The sequence below is a fragment of the Lichenostomus cassidix genome, chromosome 28 (assembly GCF_008360975.1).
Source record: "Lichenostomus cassidix isolate B80296 chromosome 28, HeHo_3.0, whole genome shotgun sequence".
In the NCBI taxonomy this organism is placed as follows: domain Eukaryota; kingdom Metazoa; phylum Chordata; class Aves; order Passeriformes; family Meliphagidae; genus Lichenostomus; species Lichenostomus cassidix.
Window position 1 is genome coordinate 472,047 of NC_139508.1, and position 17,345 is coordinate 489,391.

General features: G+C 51.4%; 1 protein-coding gene across 10 annotated transcripts in view; it reads left to right on the forward strand.

The window, feature by feature from the left end:
* Positions 1 to 17,124, forward strand: part of PTPRS (protein tyrosine phosphatase receptor type S) — a 116,317-nt gene extending 99,193 nt beyond the window's left edge. For all 10 annotated transcript variants that reach the window (XM_085040128.1, XM_085040132.1, XM_085040129.1 and 7 more), the window contains 12 exons: positions 2,509 to 2,606; positions 5,142 to 5,265; positions 7,841 to 8,016; positions 8,563 to 8,682; positions 8,794 to 8,948; positions 10,286 to 10,571; positions 10,982 to 11,160; positions 11,816 to 11,942; positions 12,022 to 12,147; positions 13,367 to 13,521; positions 14,234 to 14,369; positions 14,873 to 17,124. In XM_085040128.1, the coding sequence (XP_084896254.1) occupies positions 2,509 to 2,606; positions 5,142 to 5,265; positions 7,841 to 8,016; positions 8,563 to 8,682; positions 8,794 to 8,948; positions 10,286 to 10,571; positions 10,982 to 11,160; positions 11,816 to 11,942; positions 12,022 to 12,147; positions 13,367 to 13,521; positions 14,234 to 14,369; positions 14,873 to 14,941 (1,751 nt within the window). In that variant the 3' untranslated portion in view covers positions 14,942 to 17,124. The remainder of the gene's footprint in view (positions 1 to 2,508; positions 2,607 to 5,141; positions 5,266 to 7,840; positions 8,017 to 8,562; positions 8,683 to 8,793; positions 8,949 to 10,285; positions 10,572 to 10,981; positions 11,161 to 11,815; positions 11,943 to 12,021; positions 12,148 to 13,366; positions 13,522 to 14,233; positions 14,370 to 14,872) is intronic.
* Positions 17,125 to 17,345: the final 221 nt, after the last annotated feature.

Sequence of the window (17,345 nt, forward strand, 5' to 3'; positions counted from 1 at the left end):
GCCCTGCAGCTGGGTCCTGTCCATCCCTGGGTGTCCCTGTCCCAGGAGGATCCAGGGCTGCCTTTACCCCTTGTGGAAGATGTCCCATGGCTGGTGCTTGGCTCGGTGTCCTCAGTGTCCCCTGTCCTTGTGCCCTGGTGTCATTTGGGGTTGTGCTTTTTGGTGTTTGCAACGCAGGGCAAGAGAAGCTGCAGCTGCCAGTGCCTCGCTCTGGAAAGAGCCACACAGACACCTTTTCAGGTCAGATGGAAAAAAGGTCATTTCCCATCTGTGGCAGTGCCTGGTGCTTGGCACTGAGTTGTTCCAGGAGCACAAAGACCACAAACTCCTCTCCAGGGAGCTGCACTCCCTGGGTTTCACAGGAATGTCTCCAGCCACGGTGATTTTGCAGGATAGATGGGCTCTGGCCATGGAGCAGATGTTAGGGTGACGTGTCTGGTGACTTGGCTGGTGCACAGAGAATCAAGTCTTTTGTGATAAGATTAGAGAGATTCAAGTGATTGAAATGTTAGATGAGACTGGCTCAAAAAGATTTCATCCCATTAGGAGCCAAGATCCCAGCCTTGCTGGGTGGTTTGGGCTTGGATTCTTTTAATGCTGGGCAGGGAAGTAGAAGTGAGGTTTCAGCTGACAAATGTGAAGAGTCACAGATGCTGCTTGTGCTCGGAGATGCGAGGGCTGGGATGTTTCCCTGAAGAGTTGAATCCAAATATTGGTCTCTTTGGTATGGAATATGTCACAAGTGTCCCATCCGCTGCCACCTCCCCTCAACCCCCTCATTGTACCAGGGGAGTTGTGGATATTTTCCTGGCTGAACTCAGCTCTTCATAGCCCAAAAGGAGTTCTTGAGTAAAGCAGAGAAGAGCAGCTGCTCAGCTGAGCAGAGGCAGTGCCACTCCTGCCTCGTTTCATCGCAAGCTCCTGGATTTTATTGGATCTTATTGGTGTATTTCCCCTCTTCTTCTATTTTCAGCCAGATTTCCTTCTGCTGAAAATAGATGTGTGGTGAGCTTAGGAGAAGCCTGTCCAGGTATGGCAGACTCGTCCCGTGCCCAGGCCTGGGGGAAGCAGCACCTCTCCCAAATCACTGTAAAACTGAGGATGTCATGCTTGCTTTGCCATCTCTGTGCTGAGTTTTCAGAGTATCTGACCATGCTGCTGCCACGCTGCTGCTTTGTCACCCACCAACACCCACGGGGCTCGAAATTCTCCCTGGCTTCCATCTCTTCTCCACTCCTGTCCTTCTCATCGGGGGCACTGCCCAGGGCTTCTCACAATGCTGCTCTCCAGGCCTCTGCAGAGGCTGGCAGACAGCATGGGAAGCCTTTGGAAAAACATAATCCGATGCAGATGAGCAAAGCACGGAGAGCTTTTCCACCTGGGTTTGTAGAGTAGCCATTGAGGGGCTGTAGGAAGGGAAAGGTCCCTGCTCTTCCCAGAGCTCCAGCTGCCCCCTTTGGGAGCAGGATGGGCAAATCCCAGGCTGAGAACTGAGTCAGCCGTGGCTGCTCACCCCGGGGATGGCTGAGTTGTGTCCCAGTTGGACCAGTCTGACCCAGTGGGACATCCCAGTGCAGCTCCAGTGAGTTCTCTGGCTCAGCATCAGCACACCCAAGTGCTGGGGGATTGCAGGGGCAGCAGCTGAACAGCTCAGGGTCAGCAGACCCTGCAGCAAATGTTTCCAACACCCCTGACTGAGGGGGATCTCCTGCCTGTCCATCCCAAAAGGTGACAACATTCCCACAGAGCCTGGCCGGGGCTGGTACAGCCTGACCCCAGTGGGAGGGAGGGAGGGAGGGCTGTGCTGCAGAAGGAGCATCATCCACCAGCCATGGGTGGGAGGAGGAGGCACTGGGTGTTTCCAGGCCTGGCTGCACTCTGGGCTTGCTGGAGGTCAGAGCTCAGTGTCCATGAACAACCGAGAACTTCCAGAGCTGATGTTGTGCAAAGGACAACCCAGAGAATCCCTGAGGTTGGAAAAGACCTTAAAGATCATCAAGTCCAATTCCTGAAAAGCCTCCCCTGCTTCCCCCCATCTGCATATTGCCATCCCCTGCCCCACATCACCATGGCTGGCTGGATCCTGCCCTTCCCTCCTTCTCTCTTGGAGTTGGTTCCTGGTCCTGCCGGGTGCTGTGCCATTTGCTGCGTAGGTTCCTCTGGCAGCGTTTGCTCATTCCAAGTCCACTTTGGAATCGCTAACACGCATCTGCTCTTCGGATTTTCCTTTTTGTTTTGCTCTGATTTCCACATTGAAAATGGGGCCATCACGGGAACACTCTCATTTTACTGTTATTTTTTTTTTATTTCCTTGATTTTTATTTTTTTACTTCCAAGGACACAATTTCGAGCCCTGAATTCTTCTCTTCTAACCTCCCTACTTTCATTGCAGATCTTACATTGTAATTTATTTTCTTTTCTTGTTTCTTCTCTCTTATAAAATGCGCAACGGTTGTGAATTTTAGTTATTATTAAATGAGATTCTTTTCCTGCTGTCTTGTCTTTTAGGTATGCTCAGCCACCCACCCATCCCCGTTTCCGAGCTGGCTGAACACACAGAGCATCTCAAAGCTAATGATAACCTGAAATTATCCCAAGAGTATGAGGTATGAGCAAGAGTGAGTGCTGTGCATGGGTTTGCAGAGCCAGGAATTAGGGAATTCAGACAGGCCTTCATCCAAATAAACAGCTTTGTCTTAAGGATCTGGTTAGCTGAAATTTAAAAGCTGTTTATGTGTTGGAAATGAAATACTTGCTGAGCACTTTTCTGGGTTCAGTTCCAGTTCATAAAAAACCAGAGGTTGGTCCATGAGCTGTTCCTGTCCAGCAGGCAGGAGCTGAGCTGCCCTGGAGAAGGGGAGCACAGCTCTGACTCTGGGTGGGATGGGGAGCTGTGCTTGGGTGGCTCTGCTGGACACAGAGGTGACCAAGCCAAGGACTGTGACAGCCAGGGTTATAGAGCTGAGGTTGGGTGAGATGAGCAGGGAGTTCTCCACAGCTGATGCCATCAGCAGCCATGGAGCTAAAGATGGGAAAACAGGATGATTTGCACTTCCTTGTCGTGTCTGAGGGGTTTGTGCACATTTTCCTTATCTTGGTGATGTTTGATTACCTGATCCCAGACTGGGCTGGGTTGGAGTGACCTTAAAGCTCATTCAGTGCCACCCCTGCCCTGGCAGGGACACCTTCCACTGTCCCAGCTGCTCCCAGCACTGTCCAGCCTGGCCTTGGACACTTCCAGGGATCCAGGAGCAGCCACAGCTTCTCTGGGCACTCTGTGCCAGTGCCTCCCCACCCTCACAGGGAGAAATTTCTTCCTAATATTTAATCTAAAACCTCTTGCAGTTGTTTAAATAAAGCCCCTTGTCCTATCACTCCACGCCCTTGCAAAAAGCCTCTCTCCACTGTTGGTTTTGGTGTTGAAAGACATCAAATGCCCTGATATTTTTAGCCTAATAACGAGTCTAGACTGCCTAGGTCTGTCTGCAGGCAGGGAGCGAGGGGATGTTTTCCAAACAAAGGGATGCTTTCTGCCTGCCCTGACTCCCAGGTATGGCAGGAGCAGCTCTGTGCTGCTGGCTCTGCACCCCGAGCAGGGCTCACCTCGGAGAAAGCGCATTTTGCTCTGCCGGGTCTCTCCTCCCACGCTGGGCCAGGGGGGCAGCAGCAGCTCGGTGATGTTCTCCATCCACATTCCAGAGGCTGATTTGCATAATGCCATATCCCGAGTGCCCTGGCTCGGAGCCAGCCCAGCCTCCTCCAGTGGGAGAGCCAGAGCTGAACAAACATCGCTAATGAAGTGAAGGCGAGGCGTGATTAGAGGGATGGAGAGCAAACAGACACATTACAATAGTATAAATACCCATTAGTTAGGAATTCTCTGCAGCCAGAGTGCACGAAGATGTTTTATCGGTGCTTTTGTGCCACGCTGTGCCCGGGGAGCTCCGGGGTGGGCAAGGGCAGGGAGGGCAGCGGGGCAGGCAAGGGGCAGCTCAGAGGGGTGGATTTGGGACTGTGTCCCCAAAGGGTGGCAAAGCAACAGGAAACACAGCTCTGCACATTCCTGCCAAGCCTCCAATTGAGGCAAACCCCAAGGGCTCTGCAAAATGATGAAGGAATTAAGCCCTTGTTTTATTTAATTCTCTGGCTGAGGATTTAGAGGTAAACGTAATTAACCTAATTTCCATATCTGGAACAGCTGGACTTTAGAGAGGGGAAAAAAAACCAACCACCAAACCTGGCATAAATCACTAGGACAGGCAGAGGGGATTTTTCTCTCCAGTGCATTTCATTGTTTATTCCTTCATCCCTTCTAGGAAAAATCCATGTTGATTGAGTGTCCCAGGGCTGAGGTCCTTACCCCTGCTCTGTGCTGGGATGCCCTGCTGGCCCTGCTGGGTTCCTCCCCATTTGCACTGGGAAGCCTTCGGTGCTGAGTTCTTGTGGTCCCAAGGAAAGCTCTTCCTGCTCCACACAGAGCAGCTCAGTCCCTTCCTGCTGCCCATCAATAGTTTTTAATCGTAGAATCCCAGAATGGTTTGGTTCCGAAGGGACCTCAAAGCCCATCTCATTCCACCCCCTGCCATGGCAGGGACACCTCCCACTGTCCCAGGCTGCTCCAAGCCTTGTCCAGCCTGGCCTTGGACACTTGCAGGGATCCAGGGGCAGCACACATGGTCATAAACCTTATCCTGACATAAATATCTTCTTCCCCAGCACTCACCAAGACACTGGTATATTTCTGCCCTCTTGACTGTGATGTAGTTTAACCATGCACAGGTTTGGCCTCTTGATCATTCCCTAAATCCACCCTGACATGCTTGTTCCTGTTCTCCCCCAGTTCCCAGCTTTTATCGGTGTTGCCAGCTTGGGCACGAGTGTGATCTGAGGCGTCTGCTGCAGCCTGGAACTGCATTGCTGCTTTTGCATCATTCCAGAGGGGGAATAACTCAGATATTGCACTTGGGGCCAGGGGAGATGGGACAGCAGCTGTTCCACTGGGCTGGGGCTTTGCCACTTTTGGGATGCAGATGGTGATCCCTGTGCTCCTCAGCGACACCTTCAGAGCCACATGGAACAAGGTGTGCAGAGCTGCATTTGCTCCTCACTGACTCTCCTGTTTCCTTTCCCAATCCCTGCAGTCCATCGACCCTGGCCAGCAGTTCACCTGGGAGCACTCCAACCTCGAAGTGAACAAGCCCAAGAACCGCTATGCCAACGTGATTGCCTACGACCACTCCCGGGTCATCCTGCTGCCCATCGAAGGTAAGGAGCATCCCCACTCCTCAGGCAGTGCTGGGATGCAGATCCTGCAGGGAACAAGGCACACACACTCTTTTCTTGTCTCTATTTGTATTCTTCTCTTAACATCTCCCTGGGAGTTTGGCAAGCAGGAGATACCTCTGTAAACCAGGCATTTGTTAAATTCTGGTGACTGACATATTCCCCTGGAGCTGCAATCCCTCATTTCAAGGGCTGGTTTATCAAGCAACTGCCTTCCCTTTGCTTGGAGATGCCTGTTTGATACGTCTCTGACTAACAGGGAGAATTCAGACCACATAGTGCTTTGGAGGGAGCAGGAATGGGGAGGCTGGGAACGCAGAGCACAAGGCTGATGGTAAAATGTGAGAGGCAGCAGCAGCAGAGATGTGGCTGCTGAACTCTGCAGGCACACAGATCACTTGATATGCAGCCCCTGGACCCTAAAAGGCTCAGGATAAGAAGGGGTTAATGTGAGCCTGGCTGGTCATAAATTGTTTCCTGAGCTGCTTATGTGAGCGATGGTGCAGTCAGAAAATTTACATTAAATTTCACAACTCGTGGCTCTTGACAGAGCTGCTCCAGTGCACGCCAGGATAAGAGGGGCTCGAGATGGAGTTGAACAGGGCACCTGCTTGGGCTGCTGCTGCCGAGATAATATTGGAGTTTCATGGACTCAGGATGTGGCTGCGCTGGGTGGATAAAGTGTTCCAGGCCAGTGTTGCGTTGCCAAGAGCTGATCATCGGAGCAGAGAGGATGTGGGATGTCCTGGTAACTGCCTGGTGAATGGAGAGGTTAATTCAGGAGCCTTTGAGACCAGGGGATTGCTAAAATAATCTCCCTGTGCTGCAGTAGCTCCGAGGGGCGCGGGGAAGGGGCAGAGCTGAGGCAGCAGCCGAGCACAGTGATTTGCCAAAAAACTGCACAAATCTGGATTGCTCTGGTCTGCTATTAGAGGGCTTTAAATGTTTCTCCTTGTGAAGCTGACTGTGTTCTTCCTTGGTTTAATTCCGAGATTAATATTGTATGAGCCAAGGAAAGCAGAGGCTTTAAAAAGTTGCTTTGTCATTCAAGGAAAAGGAGAAGAGCACAAGTGGGGAGTGAAGGACACTTGGGCTGGTCTTGGAGCTGGGGCTGCATGCAGGCAGCAGTGCCAGCTCTGCCCAGGGCTCCGTGAGGGACCAGTGGTGCAAGGGTGATGGGCCAAGGTTGAACTCTCCAGCATCTGAGAGGTTCTGACATGTCTTGGCTGGTGTGCTCCTTCCTACCGGGCTCTATTTTCTGCTCAGGGCTGGGAGATGAAAGGAGCTGGAGGAATTAGTTTTGTTGCTTTCCCTTTGTTTTAAATCTGGATTTGTCAAGGCTGCAGATTGTCACCGGCTGCTTGGTCAGGAAGAAGTAGTGGCTTTAATTCTGTGAATTCTCTGAAGCTGGGCCTGTCACACAGCGAAACATTGCAGGAGCTCATGGCCACCAATTCCAGTGACAGAGTGGACCCCAGGGGGCTGCAGAGGAGATTAATTCTGGAAGCTCAGCCTTGATCACACTCCTGCCTTTACAGCCACCTTCTCTCCCTCCTGAAATCTCAGCCTGGGAGGGAGCAGGGGTAGGGAACCCTCCAGAAATTTAATCAAAAGCCATTTCTCCAGCAGCTGAAGTTGCCGAGTGCCCTTGAGGACAGGCAGGCAGCTCTGGGCTCAGCAGCAGAGATTGCTGCAGCCCAACTCCCTGCTGGTGCTGCTGCTCCCCACCCTTGGCTCCCCTGAGACAGGAGGGAAGAGCTCTGCTCCGAGTTAATCATGGGTTTGCAGATCCTGCCAGCCTTGCCAGGCGCTCGGCTGTGCTTGGGAGCAGCCAAACCATCCCAGAGCTCTGCTTGTGCCAGGAGCCACTCTGGAGCTGAACCTGGGCAGCACTGCGTGCCAGCAGCCCTTTTAGCTTCAGAGCAGCTTTCTCCTGCCATGTCCCAATCAACCTCTTCACTCTGGAAGCGCCTCCTGCTCATCCCAAACCCTCAAGCTGGGACCCAGGCGAGCAGCTGGAACTCAATAGCCTGTAACTCATGCGAGTAGAAAAAAAACACTCCTAAAAATGACAGCGGGCAATTTACAGCGAGTCAAAGCCTGTAATTGCAAAGCCTTCATTGGCTAAATCAAGGCTGGTTTTATTCCTTACTCTGTCCAGCTGTACTCAATGCCTGGGATTAGACTGTGGACCACACAGTCATTGCCCAGGTGTGATTGCTTCCTGGGCTTGGGGCAGGCTGGGACAAGGACTCGGGTTTGTCCTACTGATGCAGCAGGAGCTCTGGGCCAGGACTTTGCTCCTGTTAAGCACGAGTAAAAACACCACAGTTTCAAGGCTTGATGTTTGGTCTCTTTAATACCTTTTGCAAGGATGCAAGAGCTTGAGCTGGGAAAAACTCACCAAGAGCCTGTGTAATTCTGGCCCACCAAGCCACGAAGGCTCTGGTGTTTCTGCAGGGCAATTCTCTCTAAGGGCATCCCTGCAAAAATCTCCTCGTGCTTCCAGCTGTGTGAAGTGCTGTGCAATTGCCTGATTTCTGCTGGTCTGACACAGGAATTGTGGGCAGTGATTACATCAACGCCAACTACATCGATGGGTATCGGAAGCAGAACGCCTACATTGCCACGCAGGGACCTCTGCCAGAGACCTTTGGGGACTTCTGGAGGATGGTGTGGGAGCAGCGCTCAGCCACCATTGTTATGATGACTAAGCTGGAGGAGAAATCACGGGTAAGATGCATGAGAGGGATGACTGGTTAGTCATAATCCAGGGGAATTGGAGGGGAGAGTTGGGGGAACAGCAAATCCCTTTGATGTGCAGCCAGTGGGGGATTTCTGCCTGCTCTGCCAGCACCCTGAAAGTTCAGTGAATCATTGCTGTTAAAAAATCAAACCATTCACCCTGGAAAACTGCAGCCTCTTTGGCAACTCTAGGAGAAGAGGCTGCTGGATCCCACCGTGTGTCTGTCTTGGAGTTAATCATGTGGCAAGTTTCACATTCACTTCTCTTGTTTAGCAAGCCCCAGTACATTCCCTCTAATCTTCAGGACTGCAGTCTGTTGTCTGTGGGATTGATGTGGTATCAAACCCTCTGCTCAGTCAGTTGGAGCTTGTTCTGGGTCTGTCCCTGTGCTGGTGCTCTGCAAAGACATTTCTTGCACATCCTGTTTCCTTTGCCACCTGCCCAGCTTCACCTGTAGCAGGACAGCTTGGGAATGAGCTTCCCCACCAGGGAAGGCTTTTTCCCAGCCCTGAGCCACCCCTGCTGTCTTGCAGATCAAGTGTGACCAGTACTGGCCAGGCCGAGGCACAGACACCTATGGCATGATCCAGGTGACGCTGCTGGACACCATTGAGCTGGCCACCTTCTGCGTCCGAACCTTCTCCCTCCACAAGGTCAGCTGGCCCTGCTGCTGTTTGTCCCTGGCTGTGGCACACTCTGCACCCTCAGCACGGCAGGTTTGGGGTGCTGCTGCCCCCTGACCCCTGTGCTCTGCTGTCCTGCAGAACGGCTCCAGCGAGAAGCGGGAGGTGCGGCAGTTCCAGTTCACAGCCTGGCCTGACCACGGCGTTCCCGAGTACCCCACGCCGTTCCTGGCCTTCCTGAGACGTGTGAAAACATGCAATCCCCCGGATGCTGGACCCATCGTGGTGCACTGCAGGTACAGAGTCCTTCCCCTGCACAGGGACACCTGAGAGGGAGGCAGAAGTTCAGGAGGGTGTGGGTTTGCCTGGGAGACAGGGCTGCTCGTAGCCAGAGGTGAATTCTCAGGCAGCATCTGAGGGGGAAACTTGGGGATTCCATTGACCACAGCATTTCCTGAGATGACAAGAGGTGTAAATTGCACAAATCAGTTGGATCAAGTGTTGCAGGCCAGGCTGGACAGGGCTTGGAGGGACCTGGGACAGTGGAAAGTGTCCCTGCCCATAGCAGGGGTGAGACTGGATGAACTTTAAGGTCATATTGAAACCAAACCATTTTGGGATTTGATGATCTTATTAAGCAATGGGAAGTGCCATTGCACAGTCTGGTGCTGTGTGGTGGAGTTGTCTCTGGTCACAGTGAGAAAGGAGGAGGCTCAGGTGTGATCTCAGAGGGTGTTTGGGGTGTTTGGGAGGCAGAGCTGCCTCAGTTGCTCAAGGCAGAGCTGGCAGTGATTGACAGAGGGTTTCTGAGTGCTGCAGCCTTTCTGATAATGCCAAGCTGAAGGCAGGTAACATTCCCTAATTCAATTTACAACCCAGTGAGGAATCCTTGAAGCCTCAATGCAGATAAATCCCTGTGTTCCTCAGGAGGGTGTGGAGGAGCCTGCGGGTTCCTGGGCACTGAGGGAAGATCTGAATTGTGCAGGCTGCTGGGGAAGCTAATCCTGCCTCTGCTGGAGGATGCCATTTAAACAGTCTTTGTGAGTGGGCAACTTATCACTACCCTTGCAGATGGCAATTATTGTGCACCTCAGAAAATGAATAAAGAGCTGTCAGCTCACGACCAGCTCCCAGATCAGCTGCTAAATTCTTGCCAAAGCTCCAGTCACCTGCTTGGTTCAGGTGTTAGGCAGTCTAATTAACAGAGATCAAGGGGGCTCGATGAGAAAAGGGACAGCACTGGAATGGTAAAAGGAAACCCTTTATTAGCAGTGGCACAAGAGAGCACAGAGCCCTGCTGAGGCACAAATGCCATTACACACAGGGCTGATGTTACCTCCACACAAAAACATTGAGGGAGAGAGGTGACGCATGTTACCCATTGCAACATCAGTGCTTTTTCAGCTGCCAAGATCAGAGAGATTAAACAGCCTTTTCCAGCCTTCAGATGGTGCCAGCCCTTTGTGGGAGCCTTGGGCTGCCACAGCTGTGCCTGGCCTGGGGTGTCAGCGAGGGGACACGGGGCAGGGTGGTGTGCAGGGGACACGGGGCAGGGCAGGGCAGTGTGGAGGGACAATGGCCACTGTGCAAGTGGAGGGACAATCCATGACCTCCCTGTCACCCTTGTCCCCAGCGCGGGCGTGGGACGCACCGGCTGCTTCATCGTGATCGACGCCATGCTGGAGAGGATCAAGCACGAGAAGACAGTGGACATCTACGGCCACGTCACCCTCATGAGGTCCCAGCGCAACTACATGGTGCAGACGGAGGATCAGTACAGCTTCATCCACGATGCCTTGCTGGAGGCTGTGGCCTGCGGCAACACCGAGGTTCCTGCCCGGAACCTCTACAGCTACATCCAGAAGCTGGCGCAGATCGAGGCTCGGGAGCACGTCACGGGCATGGAGCTGGAGTTCAAGGTCAGGCTGGGGCTGGGGAAGGATGGGCAGGCTGGGCAGGGCTTGGTGCTCACACAAAGCCTTCATCAGGCCGATGGGACCTTGCTGTTCCCATGGGAGTTTATTTATTATTTATTTATTAATTACTTTGCTGAGTTACACACTTCCCAGGGGAGACCTGCCTGGCCCCACAGGGAGCTTCCCAGATCATTCCAAATCGAGACTGGATTTGCTTCCTCTTAAATTGGAGGGGTTTTAAACTTTGTTAGCAGTAGTAGTGTTTTCTGGAAGTTTTGCTTAGGGAAAGGGCTCGGACTCTGTGCTCCAGCCCCAAAAACAAACCCCAGGAGGGCACAGCAAGGGGTTAGGGGGGCTGGCATGGGGTCAGGAGAGCAACCCAGCTGAGGGGATTGCTGTCCCTCTGCCCGCAGCGCCTCGCCAACTCCAAGGCCCACACCTCGCGCTTCATCAGCGCCAACCTGCCCTGCAACAAGTTCAAGAACCGCCTGGTGAACATCATGCCCTACGAGACAACCCGGGTGTGCCTGCAGCCCATCCGCGGCGTCGAGGGCTCCGACTACATCAACGCCAGCTTCATTGATGGCTACAGGTATGGCTAGCCTGGGAGTCTGGGCTGGGCCACCTCCCCTGGCTCTGCGCTAGCCCATCCCTGCTCACCAGGGAAATCCCCACAAACACCCACATCCAGCCTGCCGGGGAGATTTCCCCCTCTGGTCATAAATTACTGATTCCCTAAAGCAGCTCAGCCCTTCCCCAGCTGCGGGTCCTGAACACAAAGTGTCAGACGGGGTGGATTTTGCTGCTGGGAGGTTTATAAATATTTTATTAGTTTGTTACCTTTGTGATTTGGGGACAATGCGATCCCCAAAGCTTCCCCCAGGAAACTCCAGCCCTGGGAGCTGCAGCCCTCCATGGGTGGGTTTGAGGGAGCAAAGCAGCTCCACAAGCAGGTTTTCCTCTTGTCCAGTGCTGGCCTCAGCTGTGGCACTGGGATGAGGGCAGCTCCATGCCTGGTGGTTGGATTTACCCCTTGGAAGTGATAATTAAGGAAAGCTTCACCACTGGCCCTTTTTATTTTGACCATTGGCACCAAAGACACCCCAACCCCTTTAGACCTCGTGCTATTCTAGTCCTTCCCCAGCATTTCCATTTGCTCTCCCACTCTCCAGCCTTCCCACGCATTTCCCAAGCTTCTGCCCACGCAGTGCTCCCCTCTGACCCCTCCTTGCTTTGGGCTCCCCCAGGCAGCAGAAAGCCTACATTGCCACGCAGGGGCCTCTGGCAGAGACCACCGAGGATTTCTGGAGGATGCTCTGGGAAAACAACTCCACCATCGTCGTGATGCTGACGAAGCTTCGGGAGATGGGGAGGGTGAGTAGGGCTGGGAGGGGCTGGGAGGGAATCCTGCAGGACCAGGGAATCCTGACAGGAGCTGTGTGTGTCCTGGCAGGAAAAGTGCCATCAGTACTGGCCTGCAGAGCGCTCAGCACGGTACCAGTACTTCGTCGTGGATCCCATGGCTGAGTACAACATGCCCCAGTACATCCTGCGGGAGTTCAAGGTCACGGATGCCAGGGTAGGTGCTGGCTGGGCTGGGCTGGGCTGGGCTGGGCTGGGGCTGCTCAAACTGGGGAAAGGGCTGGCAGAAAACAAGGTCTGGTGGTTTGGCTCCCAAGAGAATGGCTGAGGTGTCCACATTTTCTCTGGAATTATCAGTGGAGGAGAGCTCATAGAATATCCTGGTTGGAAAGGAGCCACAAGGATCATCGAGTCAACTCCTGCACAGAACAAGCTGGAGGTCAGGCTGTGCTCCCAGGACAGGAGCAAACAGCCTCAAGCTGTGCCAGGGGATGTTCAGGTTGGACATCAGAAGGAATTCCTTCATGGAAAGTGTGGTCAGGCAGTGGAAGGGGCTGCCCAGGGAGGTTTGGAGTCCATGTGCCCGAGAGCTCAGTTGTGGTGAGGAGCAGAACACACACAGACTGCACTGGAATATTTGCTCTTACAACTTGAAAGCAGTTTCAAACCTCTCTCACAGCCGTGAGTTGCTTTGTTAGAGACATGCCTGGCTTTGGGGTTTAGTTGTAGCTTATTTGAGGTGAAAGTAGAAAGAATTTCCCCCCCAAAAGCTGATAAAAACCTTGCAAAGGTTTCTCCACACCCTACAGAAAATGAGCACTGGAAGAGGAGCCACTGTCAGTCATGTTCAAAGGGACAAATTCCCTCCAATAATCTTCAAGTCAATGTCAGCTTTCTCATCCAAAGGAACATTTCAATACCTTCTCAAATTTCTGTAGCAAACATAACCCTCCCTCTCACAACTCAGTCTGCTGCTTTTGAGGTTGCCAAAGTATTCCAGAACCTGATAATTCAATTTGCAAGGTTGAGGAGGAGGATGCCTCATCAGTCCTCGTAGAACAAGATTTATCTTCCTGTCAGCTGTAATTCTGACACTGTGGCAACTCTTTGTGAAGATTGATAGAGAGGCCAACACCTCACCTTGAACGTTCCTCTGCTGAAGACTCCATCTGTGCTGTCTGCAGTGGTCAGAGCTTTCAGCACCTGCCAGGATATGGATCTGTGCTGACAGGCTGACTCCAGGAATGTCAACTGCAACACAAGCAGCTTCATCATGCTGGGGCTGGATAATAAATACGTGTGCACTTGGCTGCAACTGAGTTGCCTCAACTTTTCATGCCCTTTAACAAACTAGCAACAAAAATGGGGTTTTTTTTGTCTTTTCTGTCTGTTGTCACAACTAGAGGGTGTATAACTATTCCTGTTTTGTCCCCCAGGATGGTCAGTCACGAACTGTTCGTCAGTTCCAGTTCACTGACTGGCCAGAACAAGGTGTGCCAAAATCAGGAGAAGGTTTTATCGACTTCATTGGGCAGGTGCACAAGACCAAGGAGCAGTTTGGCCAGGATGGCCCCATCTCTGTCCACTGCAGGTAGGCACATGGACACACCTCATCCCCCTGGGGACGCAGGAGAGCAAAAGGAATTAAATCCAGATATTTCCCCCCTTTCCCACCCCATCCTTGCAGGGGGATTTCTTGGGGGTGTCAGTGCCAAACACTTCTGCCAGGCAAACTCATCTCCCTTCAGCCCTGGGCTGTCCACAAGGCTTTTGCCCCTCTGTATTTGGAGGAGAGGTTTGAAATGCTGAAACTCTGAAGGACTTGGGAACCACAGTGTTCTATATAACATATCTATAGAATATCTGTAATATTTGACCGGCAGAATTAGAAGTATTTTTTACCAGTCTCAGCCCAATTTACACCTCCAACCCTGCTTGGCTGTGTTTGCTGCTAGCAAGAGCTGTACCTCCTTACCCAGAGCCAGGACAGGATGATCCATTCTTACTAAAATTATCTCCTTTCAAAAGCCCAGTATTACATATTAGGAATAATTTTCCCACTGAATGCTGTTTACCACTTTAAAAGCATTGGGTAATGCTTTTAACTTTTTAAATTACCCTTTCTCAAATGCTTTTTGGGTCCCACTCTGGCCCTTGGGTTATTTCTGGATGTCTCTCCTGGAGGACTGACCCAGGCTCTGCACTTCCAGCATGTTCACAGGCACAGCTCAACCCTCAGCATTTACAGGAACATTTGAACGTTTAGCATACAATTCCCTGTCTATTTGCTCCCCTTGCTGCAGTGCTGGCGTGGGCAGGACTGGAGTGTTCATCACCCTGAGCATCGTCCTGGAGCGAATGCGCTACGAGGGGGTTGTAGATATTTTCCAGACAGTGAAGATGCTGCGAACACAACGACCTGCAATGGTGCAAACAGAGGTGAGGAGGAACCCTGTGCTGCCCAGGAACCATGGAATGGGCTGGGTTGGGACCTCAATCCCATCTCCTTTCACTCCCTTCACGATCCCAGGCTGCTCCAAGCCCTGTCCAGCCTGGCCTAAGCATTACCAAACCCTCACCTGAGGTCACTCTGCAAGCCCAGGCTGCACTGCTGGTTTTACCTAAGAAATACAAAATAAATTCTAAAAAATATAAATTTCCTATTGCTAGAAAGTCTCTTTGAGATTTCATCCCAGTCTGGAGCCTCTATTCTTATCCAAGAGCAAGAATGTGGCTGTGGGGCTGACAGGGGAGTGGAGGATGTTCAGAACCTGAGAGGCTCAGACATGAATGGAAGGGTTGGAACTTCCCTCTCCCAGGAGCTCTCAGCTCTTTGACAATCACAGAGGTTCCTGCCCAGCTTTGTGCTGTCTGCAAAGCAGGACAGAGATCCTGAGGAGCCAATTCCCACCTCTGAGGCTGCTTCTCTTTGCTGTTGGCAGGATGAATACCAGTTCTGTTACCAGGCAGCTCTGGAGTATCTGGGAAGTTTTGATCACTATGCAACATAAAAAGCCATCGTTGTGCAGACTCTACCAACCACTTCAGTCCTGGAAGGCCTCTTCTGACCCAGGAGGAGCGCTTGAACTTACAAAACTGACTCAGAAGAAGTACCTTTTCATCTGGACAATGCATCGGGAGCAGGGGGGAGGATTGGAAGGAACACCCCGTGGGAACTCCATGTTGTACCTTGGCCCTCGCAGAGGCAGCTCGGGAAAGCTGCTCAGAACTGCTCAGCAGCTCAGGTGGTGTTCGCTGGGGAGGACAGATGGACAGGGGAAACAGATCCAACAGCTACAACTCACCTTGGGAAACGTTTCTGCTGGAGAAGGGAAGGAAAAACCGACTTTGGTTACATCATTAGAGTTCAGTTTATTTACTAATATAGTTGGCAGTCTTTAAAGGAAGTCACTTGCAGGATTGGAGGTGTTCTGTGAAAGAAAAGGAACTAAATCTCAACACTTAGGCAAACTTAGGGTCAGGAGTTCTTCTAGCTGGAGTCTTAATAACCTCAGTATCAGCATTGGGATAATTCTGGGCTTGCAGGCACCTTGCAAACAGCATTCATGGGATGCCCCTGCCACGCCAGAGGTTTTATAGCTCACATTTTGAATACTTGGAACATTCCTCATTTCTTCTAATTCCAAAATTTATTTTTTAGGATATTTAAAAGGATAGAGAAAGAGAAAGAGTGAGAGTTACCAACCCCCAGAGCTGGCTGTGGGGGGTGCTGGGGTCTGAGGCTGCTGGCTCTGAGCTCCTTTCCAGCACATGTGGAAATGGATTTCCATTTCCCTGGGGCAGGTGGGACATTTGGGGACAAAGGCAGCCCCTTGCCCAGGCTCTTTGCACATCCACACCCCCCTGCTGCTGCTGGGAGCAGCTCTGTCCCCCCGTTCTGCCTGGAGCATCTCTGTGCCAGCAGCTTCTCCCTGCCAGGAGCCCCAGAAACACTGCAGAGGTTGATTTCTGATGTCCAGCTGGCTTTGCTGCCTCACCTGTGAGCTCAGCAGCTCCAGGGAGCTCCTCTCAGGACTGTCCCAGCACTGTCACTCCTCGCACAGCTCCCACTGTCCCCAACATGCCCCAGCTGTCAAAGAACTGGGAAAGATCCAGGAAGGTGCATCCAATGGCAAATACTGTGAGTGGCTTTCTTTAAAGTATTGATGTAACTGTAACAAGTGACATTACCTTTTTTTTAAATAGTGTATTTTTTCCTTTTTTTTTTTTAAAAAAAAGACAAAGAATATCAGTCAATGAATTTAAAAGAAAAATTTGCTTATTTGTTCATATTATGTTCAAAGACAGTCTATTTTTTCACTGTAGAAATGTTACGTGTAATGGCTGTGATATATAAAAATGCAGTGCAAATTGCTACTTCTACATATTGCTTTTCTACCATTTAAAAGGTTTAACTTGCTCATGTAAGAACAAAATGTCCTTTCTGGATTTTTTTTTTATTATTATTATTTTATTTTTCGGGTTCATTTGTTTTCAATCACAGACATATCCCAGGTCCCTGGAAGGGCTGGGGAGCAGCAGGTGGGGAGCTGGTGGCAGTGCCAATTCTCCCCTTCAGCTGTGGCCATCCAGGGCCAGGGCTGAACTGGGAGATCCAACTACCCCAGTGGCTTTTGCTGACTGGAGACAGAGATGTGATTTCGGAGCCTTGACGCCCATCAGGTGTTTTATCATCCCAGGTGTGTTGCAGGTACAGCCCAGCCTGTCTCTGTGCTCCTTGTGGCTCCAGGAGTTTCCTGCAGCCTGCAGAGAGCACAGGAGATCTGGGAAAATCCACCCTGCCCCAAACTCTGCTCACCTCTGCCCTTTCCTTTTTTTTATTTTTCTAGAAGGGGTAATCATGGCCATCAAGTGCTGCCCAGAACCCCCACAAAACCCATTTCCTGTCTTTAACTGAAAAAAAAGAAAAAGAAAAAAAGAAAAAAAAAAAAAAGAACCGACTGAAAGGCTTCTTCGAGATTTTACTTATTTGTGTGAAAGTTGCCCAGATTTCTAAGTATGTTGCAGCAAAATCTTACTGGACAAGTTGGGGGGAGGGGGGAGGATTTTTTCTTTGTATGAGAGCAAAGTGCTGTTGCTTTCACACTGTTATTTCAAACTGAAACAGTAAGTGGTTTTCATACCACGGTGTATGTAGATATATTGACTTTGTATTAAAGGAAGATTGTCTGAATGTGCTGCAGCCCTGTGTGTGTGGGAGGGCAGGGCTGGGGCAGCAGCTCTGAGCACAAATTCCCAAATCCATCCTGTCCTGCCCAGGGCCAGAACAGTTTGCTCTCCCTCTGCTCTCCCTCTGCTCCTGCTAAAAATAGACACCTGTGCAACCAAACATGCAAAAAACAGCTCATCTGGGGAGCTTTGGGCCCAAAAGTGCAGTGCCACACCACGAGGTTG